The sequence below is a fragment of the Myxine glutinosa genome, chromosome 1 (genome assembly GCF_964187855.1).
Source record: "Myxine glutinosa chromosome 1, kmMyxGlut1.1, whole genome shotgun sequence".
Taxonomy (NCBI): Eukaryota; Metazoa; Chordata; class Myxini; order Myxiniformes; family Myxinidae; genus Myxine; species Myxine glutinosa.
This window is the reverse complement of record NC_136261.1, coordinates 255,759,307-255,769,730: the sequence shown is the minus strand read 5'-3', so window position 1 is coordinate 255,769,730 and position 10,424 is coordinate 255,759,307. Positions and strand designations below refer to the sequence as shown.

General features: G+C 44.7%; 1 protein-coding gene across 3 annotated transcripts; it reads right to left on the bottom strand.

The window, feature by feature from the left end:
* Positions 1–715: 715 nt before the first annotated feature.
* Positions 716–10,048, bottom strand: LOC137416140 (histone H3.3A). Of its 3 annotated transcripts, none has more exons than XM_068101669.2 (4): positions 9,918–10,048; positions 3,204–3,349; positions 2,105–2,258; positions 716–1,520 (listed from the first exon to the last, which is right to left on the bottom strand). In XM_068101669.2, exons 2-4 carry the CDS (start codon positions 3,329–3,331, stop codon positions 1,392–1,394), a joined length of 411 nt encoding a protein of 136 aa, XP_067957770.2. In that variant the 5' UTR covers positions 3,332–3,349; positions 9,918–10,048; the 3' UTR covers positions 716–1,391. The 3 variants fall into 3 exon arrangements, with proteins under 3 accessions (XP_067957770.2, XP_067957771.2, XP_067957772.2); XM_068101670.2 differs by having other exon boundaries at positions 9,864–9,971; XM_068101671.2 differs by lacking the exon at positions 9,918–10,048 and adding an exon at positions 8,533–8,622.
* Between the last annotated feature and the right edge of the window lie 376 nt (positions 10,049–10,424).

Below are 10,424 nucleotides of genomic sequence, written 5' to 3'. Positions count from 1 at the left end.
CAACTAGAATTACAAGAGTTCATAGAATACCTTAACCCATACTCTTGAAAATAAAAAGGACATAGGAATGGTATATTATATTCTTGCTTTGCATTTCTGAGCAGATCTATATTAGCTTTGCTTGTGAACTTTGAATAACAGGTGCTATGGCAACCATACAAAGCTGATGGATCAAATGGAGCAATCAAGAACTGAACCTTCTGCCAACTCTAAGAGATTGACGATATTTAAGAAAAATATGAATTCAACAAACACCTTTTCAATTAAGTTAATTCTTTGGTTGCAACGTTAAAACCACCGTTTAGAGGCCATTTTTCCCCGCAAAGCGGGGGTTGGCCTTTTCGGGGACCGTGGCTGTTGTTGTTGTTGTTTTTTGGTCCCCTTTTTGAAGCAATGTTTTACGGCCGGATGCCCTTCCTGCCGCCAACCCTGTTTGTCGCCTTTTACGACAAGCAGGGAATTACCAGTGAACTGGTACTCAATTAGCCGACCTCGGAAGGATGACAGGCTGAGTCAACCCCCCTGGCGTTAATTCAGCGATCGACCGGGATTCGAACCCAGGATCCTTGGATCCTAAGCCGGCACCCTAGCCGCTAGCCCAACACCAGGTTGCAACGTTAGGCAACAATTAATTGCAGGTCTCAACATGCAAGATGGCCACCACTCCAGAAATATGCTGAAGAACCTCCTCTGATTTAACAATCACACCAACGTGTCAGCTGTCAGCAGAAGCAAGATCAACTGTTTATTTTTCCAATAACATGTAAAAATCCATGGATATTTATTGGATCCAATTGTAAGAACAGAAATGGAAGGATAAGAGGCGGGTTGGAGAATAAAGATGACAAATAAAAATTGTCAGGCAATAAATCCAGAAAGAATGAATGAAGAGAAACAGAAAAAGGCAGATTTTAAAAAAGACAAATAAAAAGACCTGGGTATGAGAAAGAAAAAGCACGAGAAACAAAAGCAAAAAACAAGCAATACAAAACCATATAAGATTTGTGACCGAGATTGTTATAAAAATACAATACCGTGTAGAAATACTGTGGTGACCACAGGAATAGTCAAACACAGAAGTCCTGAAAGGTTGGTGAAATTACAATGGCAAAGCCACATTTTATAAACCGACATCAATTACGATCAACCAACTACTGATGATGATCCAATTCGGCAGCGATGTCAAAGCCCGCAATAAAATGCAGCATGCCCTTGTATTCGGTCACGAATCACGTCTGACAGCTAAAGACGAGCACCTTGGGAAAACAAAACGACTTAAATCTACTCCATGTAGCTACTTATTAACCATATTACCCCTCTCCCTCCCACCAATATCAGCTACAATAATCCATAGAATGAAAACACCGCACGCAAAACAAAGCGCGAGCCCTTTAAGCACGCTCGCCACGGATGCGACGCGCCAGCTGGATGTCCTTGGGCATTATGGTGACACGCTTGGCATGGATAGCACACAGGTTGGTGTCCTCAAACAGGCCCACGAGATAAGCCTCACTTGCTTCCTACGTGCACACAAAAGGTAGAATTGTCACAGAAGATCATGGTGGTTTTCACAAAACACATTGGAAGAGCAAAACAATTCATATACTTTTTATGGGAAACTAGTGAAATAAAGCGGAACTGTCCCAAAAAGAAGATGCACCAACCACCCAAAAAAAAAAAAGGGGGAATTTTTTTTTTGTGTTTTTACATTAAAAACAACCAAACAGAACAAAATTCATAAATGTGTGTAACAACCAAGTTACTCTTTCCCCTGCAGAAAAGAAACAGCAATGGTAACAACTTGATCTTTAACTTTGCAAGCAACACGGAAACATCACACGGTTCCTACAAGCAAAAGCTGTCCAAACTAGGTGATGAAGCAATAAAGCGTGTCCGAGCATCAAACAAAAATTAAATAACAAAAAAAAACAATGCTGCCATTCTGATCACCGAGGAGCAGTAGAATCATACGAGTCACGAAAATAATTGATGAGCAAATGAAAAAAAATGGACGAGAAAGGAAGAGTGACCATCAAGATGGCTGGAGAGCAATTTGAAAAGAGACAGGAGTCGAACGGCCGAGGCATCTCGGGCAACAACAAACCTGCAGGGCTCCGATGGCAGCACTTTGGAAGCGCAGGTCCGTTTTGAAGTCCTGAGCAATCTCACGAACCAGGCGCTGGAAGGGCAGCTTGCGGATCAGCAGCTCTGTAGATTTCTGGTAACGACGGATTTCACGCAATGCTACAGTCCCGGGCCTGTGGAACAAACGGAAATGCAAATGTGATGCTTGCACCAACCGTGCTGGTATGCACACAAACCACGACGCCACAATGAAAGTCTCCACAGGTGTAATAACAGCAAGTAATGGAAATGGCAAACTGTGATGGAACAGGGTGCAACAGAATTGAAATCCAGCGGCTCACACCGGACTCGGGAATAGTTCAAAAGTGAGAGAATAAGGAAATGTAAGAATGGAGGCGTATGGCAACATTTCATTTTGCAAATGACTTTTTTTAAATAATAGAAACACCTGCCCCACCCAGCTTTTGGGGGATGAAGAAGTGCCTTATTTGAGCTCATGGCCTAACTTTGGGTAATTATGCCCAACAGGTATGCAAAATTTGGTGGGAATCTGTCCAACACTGTTCTTTTCTATAATTTTCAGACATACACTGAGAATTACCTTGTTTAATATAGTAGAACATCAGTAGATGTTATTAAGGAGTAATACTATTTCCCCTCCCCTCCTCCCCCATATTCTTCTTCCAAAAGAAGCATTAGGCCAACATCATCCTAACATATCACATTTTATGGATTTATTTTATTTACCCCATCACTTTGCAAGGAAGTGCATGCATAACTGAAGGAAGGTCATCACCTGAGGCACTGTATGAGGTATGACGTTTTGTCATACAAAAAACAACTTCATTGTCCAAACACACCTCAACAATACAACAACAGGCATTTTAAGGCCATTTTCCCTGCTAGAGCGGGGGTTAGCCTTGCGGGCTTCATCACAATCTTCTCCATTTGTCCAACCACACCTCGTTAAACAAAAACTCATGATCAAAGCAAGTTCCCATCTAAAACCTGACAAAGTTCCAAACCGTGTGAAGAAGCTTTCTTTAAAGCTCAAATAAAAGAGCAATTATAAGTGAAAAAAGGCACACAGCAGCTAAAAAAAAAAAAGCAGGAGTGACCTGTAGCGATGAGGTTTCTTCACGCCGCCAGTGGAAGGGGCACTCTTGCGAGCGGCCTTGGTGGCGAGCTGTTTGCGCGGAGCCTTCCCGCCGGTGGACTTACGAGCTGTCTGCTTGGTACGTGCCATTGCTTCACCTTAATTTACCTGGGGAGGGATGTAAAAACATTACAACCAATCATAAAACATTACAATTACAATCAATTGGTTACAAATCGGCAATGAGAGGCAAACCAAGCGATTTGTCATATGGGAGGTTTGGAAGCGCTCGGTTATCAGCCACCACCTTTCTGGGCCAAAATGTAGTTACACCTCCCGTTAAAGGATTCAGCACAATGACAAAAAACAATTTCATCGCTGTAATGGCACCACCAGGAAACTAGAACAGCACTTAGTGGAGAGCAAACCTCCGCCTGGTTGGCCACATCACTCAATGGTGAAGAATCACTTATAAATTACACTAGCTGGATCCCGATCCAGATCTTCACCAAAATCGAATCATTTTGTCCTCGTCAAATACGCTACATCTCTGCCAAATTTAGTCCGAATACATCCACAGCTTTTTGAGATATTTGGCCAACTTTGGCCACATCACTCAATGGTGAAGAATCACTTATAAATTACACTAGCTGGATCCCGATCCAGATCTTCACCAAAATCGAATCATTTTGTCCTCGTCAAATACGCTACATCTCTGCCAAATTTTGTCTGAATCCATCCACAACTTTTTGAGATATTTGGCCAACTTTGGCCACATCACTCAATGGTGAAGAATCACATAAATTACACTAGCTGGATCCCGATCCAGATCTTCACCAAAATCGAATCATTTTGTCCTCGTCAAATACGCTACATCTCTGCCAAAATTAGTCCAAATACATCCACAACTTTTTAAGATATTCGGCCAACTTTGGCCACATCACTCAATGGTGAAGAATCACTTAAAAACAAGTGTTACGCCTAGGTCCCCCGTCGGGGAAGTGATGCGAGTTGACAAAGTGGAACACGCAGAAAACATGCTATGATATGATATTTCACTCAAGGGTCAGACAAACATGGAGGCGGCCATCTTGGATTTTGACGTGGCGACCCAATTTTCAATAGCGTTCTTCCTTATGCCTAGATACACCCACACACCAGAAGGTACTTCGCTTATTTTTCAAGATATTTCGCTCACAAGGTTCAGACATATATATGGTCGCGGCCGTCTTGGATTTTGACGTGGCGACACACTTTACAATAGCGGTCTTCCTTATGCCGAGATATACCCACACACCAAATTAGAAGTTGGTACTTCGCTTATCTTTCAAGATATTCTTCTCACAAGATTCAGACATACATGACGGTGGCCATCTTGGATTTTGACGTGGCGACCCAATTTTAAACAGCGGTCTTCCGTGTGCCGAGATACAGCCACACACCAGATTAGAAGTTGGTACTTCGCTTAATTTTCAAGATATGCAGGTTACAAGGTTCAGACATACATGGCATCAGACATACATGGTGGTGGCCATCTTGGATTTTGACGTGGGTTTCACCCACACACCAAATTCGAATGCGGTCCTTTGCTTACGCACGCACGCATAGATAGACACACAGACGGAGGGGAAAGCCAGTCCCCCTTTCGCTCCGCTGAGCGACAGGGGACAATTACACTAGCTGGATCCCGATCCGGATCTTCACCAAAATCGAATCATTTTGTCCTCATCAAATACGCTACATCTCTGCCAAATTTAGTCTGAATCCATCCACAAATTTTTGAGATATTTGGCCAACTTTGGCCACATCACTCAATGGTGAAGAATCACTTAAAAATTATACTAGCTGGATCCCGATCCGGATATTCACCAAAATCGAATCATTTTGTCCTCATCAAATACGCTACATCGATGCCAAATTTAGTCTGAATCCATCCACAACCTTTTGAGATATTTGGCCAACTTTGGCCACATCACTCAATGGTGAAGAATCACTTAAAAATTACACTAGCTGGATCCCGATCCGGATCTTCACCAAAATCCAATCATTTTGTCCTCGTCAAATACGCTACATCTTTGCCAAATTTAGTCCGAATACATCCACAACTTTTTGAGATATTTGGCCAACTTTGGCCACATCACTCAATGGTGAAGAATCACTTAAAAATTACACTAGCTGGATCCCGATCCGGATATTCACCAAAATCGAATCATTTTGTCCTTGCCAAATACGCTACATCTCTGCCAAATTTAGTCCGAATACATCCACAGCTTTTTGAGATATTTGGCCAACTTTGGCCACATCACTCAATGGTGAAGAATCACTTAAAAATTACACTAGCTGGATCCCGATCCGGATCTTCACCAAAATCGAATCATTTTGTCCTCGTCAAATACGCTACATCTCTGCCAAATTTAGTCTGAATCCATCCACAATTTTTTGAGATATTGTGTTGACAAACGGACAGACAAACAAACGGACAGGGGTGAAAACATAACCTCCGTCCACCTTTGGTGGTAGAGGTAAAAAGTTACCACTGGCCCCTATTTTTTAAATCATCTTTTGCACAGCGTCTGCATTCACAAATTAGGCCACGTTCCAAAATACATAAACCACCACTACAAAAGGACACATCATTTAACTTTGAACGAAGCATCCGTTTAAACATTCATCCAAAAGCCACATTTCATTGTATTCAACTTTTGGACCAGCGGCAAGGTCTGCGTAACCAAGACACCTGCTCACATGAAAAATTGGACAAAATGTACTGCAAACACCTCCAAAAACGGGGAATAAATAAAACACTACAGCGCGCACACACGCTACAATATCCTCTCCCTTTCAGGAAAGGCAAACAAAGTCCAGCTAATTATACATCTACAAATGCACAATACCAGTTTATACAATGTGTTTAGTTCAGAAGCATTTAACAGACAAAGGATGGCAGGATGGCAGAGAGGTGCACACACTCGCCTCCAGACCGTCTCGTCTGGGTTCGAATGGCGACCGAGCTACAAACTGTCATCCTGGTGTCTCACATGGAAGGTGCTTCAATGTGTGTCATCCCTCGGATGGACGTTAAACCGGGCATCCCATCTGCCGGCATTAGTTGGTGGACGTTAAATATCCAAGAGTCCTTCACTAAGACCAAGTGAACGAATCCAGGAAGGCAATGGCAAACCATCCAGTGCAACCCTTGCCAAGAAACTGCTTCGGGAGAACCAACCCTCTGTAATGGAGTATGGTGCATCAAAATCAGAATCTTCTAGAACTGTTACAAATAACTATCTCTTACTCTGAAGTTGTTTTGAACTTTGTTGTGACGCCTGTCTCTCAGTGTAGTGAAATATTGTTTTTGACGTCTCCAAAGTGTGCTAACCACGTTTTTGGACCGGATTAACTTGAGCGAATGTAAAGGTAATACCTGAACCTGAATGTGGGTGGGAGAGGGGAGGAGAAGGTGGGGCAAGGGGAGGAAGAATAAGATGCGGGGGAGTGAGGAGAAGAAGATGCGGGGGAGGGAGGGGGAGAAGAAAAGGTGGGGGAGGGAGAGGGAGAAGAAGAGGTGGGGCAGGGAGAGGAAGAAAAGAAGAGGTGGGGCAGGGAGAGGAAGAAAAGAAGAAGAGGTGGGGCAGGGAGAGGAAGAAAAGAAGAAGAGGTGGGGCAGGGAGAGGAAGAAAAGAAGAGATGGGGCAGGGAGAGGAAGAAAAGAAGAAGGTGGGGCAGGGAGAGGAAGAAAAGAAGAAGAGGTGGGGCAGGGAGAGGAAGAAAAGAAGAAGGTGGGGCAGGGAGAGGAAGAAAAGAAGAGGTGGGGCAGGGAGAGGAAGAAAAGAAGAGGTGGGGCAGGGAGAGGAAGAAAAGAAGAGGTGGGGCAGGGAGAGGAAGACAAGAAGAGGTGGGGCAGGGAGAGGAAGAAGCGGTGGGGCAGGGAGAGGAAGAAGAAGAAGAGCTGGGGCAGGGAGAGGAAGAAAAGAAGAAGAGGTGGGGCAGGGAGAGGAAGAAGAGCTGGGGCAGGGAGAGGAAGAAGAAGAGCAGGGAGAGGGAGAGGAAGAAGAAGAAGAGCTGGGGCAGGGAGAGCATGAAGAAGGTGGAGCAGGGAGAGGTAGAAGAAAAGGTGGGGGAAGGGGAGGAAGAGGTGGGGTATGTGTGCTGCATATTGTTGAGTCATGTGTGATGGGTTAAGCGAAAAGGGTAGAATTTGACCATTTTAGTTAACAAATAATAAAAATGAGAGTCCTGATTACAATTCATCCAACTTTTCTGGGTAAGACATTTAACAGAGAGAAGGTACACAATGCGGACGTTAACACCATGTCGCCTGCTGATGCAACCACGGGAACACTCCCCCTCCCCCCTCTTCCCCTTGGAGGGCACGGCCAGGTACGTTATCCCAATCAGCACCAGTGGGTGCACTGGCAAGTTCGCTTCCCAAGTCCTCTTTTCCCCCAATCCCCATCGCGGCACCAGGTTCCCTTTTATCACCAACCCACCAAACCCCTTAAAACAATCAACAACCCCAAAATATATATTCCAAGATGGTGCAAATAGTTGCTTCGGTCAAAGAAACAGATAAAGCCACTCGAGCTCAACAATACTCTGTCAAATTTTTGTATTCCTTAAAAAAAAAAAAATTTAAAAAAATCTTCTTCCTCCTCCACACCCTCAGCTCCTCTCAAGGTTACAGGTAAGGAAAGCCAAGGCCTTACTCAGCAAACGACCAGTGATGGTACAAACGCGTTCTTTGTACTACAATCAAATGATTTTGGGGGAAAAAAACGTTTTGTACAAAGCACAAAGCAAAATGTGGGGAAGGATTGATGGGGGGGGGGGAGGAGTGCAGAATAACGAGACGAGGACAAAGGGAGAGGGTAGGAGGGAAATGAAAGGTATAGCTCGATGAAGTGCGCAAGTCGATAGGATAAAGAGGAAGCAAGGAGCACGCAGGTGGGAATGCAGGTGTACAAATCGGCACAGCCATGCTTGTGCACGCAGACAACGCTCTTTTGAAATTGAACACGTTTGAACTATTGGAATGGAAGTACACGTTAATGAAATATCTTGCATCAAAAGCGTCCAATCGAGCCAAATGCACAAGCGGCCATCTTGGAAATGCAGACAAAAGGGGAAATTTGTTATTAAACATTCGCTACTTTGCATATATATGGAAAACTTTCCAATAGGCCCATTATTTTATTTTTTTAAAGTTAAGGATTCAAAGTTAATTAGCCATTGCCTCGAGACGAGCATCTGCTGCAATTATAACAATTAAATAAAGCAGTTCAAATAATTCCCAGATGGCCAAATGGTGTTCGCCATGACCCATGTGCCCAATGGCCTGGCGACCCACCTACCTTCCGTGAACGGACACCGACAGCAGGCACGGTTCAAATGATTCACCTTCGGGTTCGAAACTCGACAGGTAAGTTTGATACTCGCTCGCAAGGGGGAGGGGCAGGGAATGGGGGAGGGGCAGGGGATGGGGTAGGGGGAGGGGCAGGGAATGGGGTAGGGGGAGGGGCAGGGGATGGGGTAGGGGGAGGGGCAGGGGATGGGGTAGGGGGAGGGGCAGGGAATGGGGGAGGAGGGGGAGGGGTATGGGGTAAGGGTAGGGGTATGGGGTAAGGGTAGGGCCGTAGGGGTATGGGTATGGGTGGGGGGCGCATCATGTAGTACGCAGTCCGCTTCAAGGTACCAGGGCCGCCAATATTCGCGCCAGAACCAAAGACGGTTCAACAAATCCGGAGCATCACGTTTTCAATACGTCGATAAATGGTTAAGGAAGCATTGAAATCAATGAGCCCGTTTGATATGGGAAACGGGTTTAGAATGACACGTGATACGTGTTACGAACACACGAGGTTAGGCCGAGCCTTTGTTGATATAAAACCACGTTTTAACGCTTCACGTTTCAACCCGCAACAAGCAACATCAATTTACGATGTGCGGGGGTTAAAGCGACACCCAGGTGACGGTAACGTTTTCACACGAGTTCCATACGAGGCCGTATTAAACGAACAACTCGACTAATTTAAACTAAACTTTTTAAACCAATTTAAACTAAACGAACAGAGTTCACATCGATTCACCAACATGAAATCTACCGAGGATTCAAATTCCTAAAAAAAAAAATTTTTTTAATCCAACAATCTATTCCGTACACATGAAGGAATAATCGAAACTTCTACCTGAAAACCCCCATAGAATAAATACATGTTGTAAAAACAAGGAAGAAAACCATTTATGGCGGCACGAAGCCAACTTGCGCGATGACCTCATACTCATCGTGACGCCATTCCGTTAAAAGCAATCGTCATCACGTGCGGACGCCAAGCAAGCGTCATGGCGGCTAAACTTCCCGAGCGCAAAGGGGAGGGCAGAGATGAGTCGTTTGCTTCGCTCCTGTGACCATTAACTACCAAAGACCGCGCTACAAACCCTCACTACGACTTCCACAAGTGTGGCGAAAAGCTGCCGTCATTTTTAGAGGACCAAGGGACGAGGAAGAAGCAAGGCTGAGAGGAAAATTCGACATCGATTGCAGTTGACGAAAACAGCCCACAACCGGGCCGCCTCGTCTCGGATACGAGACAAGAAAATGAGAAAAAGGGGAAAAACCGATCGACGGCAACGAAAAACATCGGATTCACAACTTGCTGGAAAACCTCCCGCGCGTTTTAACAACCTTCGATACGGACGGCCGAGGCTCCTATGACCCGTTTTACGCGGCTCCGGGTACCTGCACAGATGATCAACGTCCTGGTTGTCTCGAACACAATCGCAAAATGGCGCCGAGCGCCCCGTATCCCAAGATGCACTGCGAACTGCGTCCGCGAGATTCAAACCTCGCGGCAATAAAGGTTAAAAAAAATAAAAAATTTAGCTCAAAAAAGTTTTTTTTTATCCAATCAGTCACGCTCAGCACTTTCGATATTTACAAGAGGTGTTTCCTCGTCGATATAAAACTTATTTCTATCTGAAAAAATGTTTTTGCACTTCAAGCAATTATAACATTTTTTTAAAATGACGTCATCGCATTAATTGACTCATTTTCCAGCCGATCAACGAGTGAGTCGTAATTTTGCACGTGATATACAGCACACGTGGGCCGGCAGATGTCCTTTCGGTACGCACACTCGCCTCTGACCTATCGAGCCTGGGTTTGAATCCCGACCAAGCCGTAAACTGCCATCCTGGTGTTTCACAGACCGGGTGATTCATCAATGTCTCGCACGGAAAAACGTTA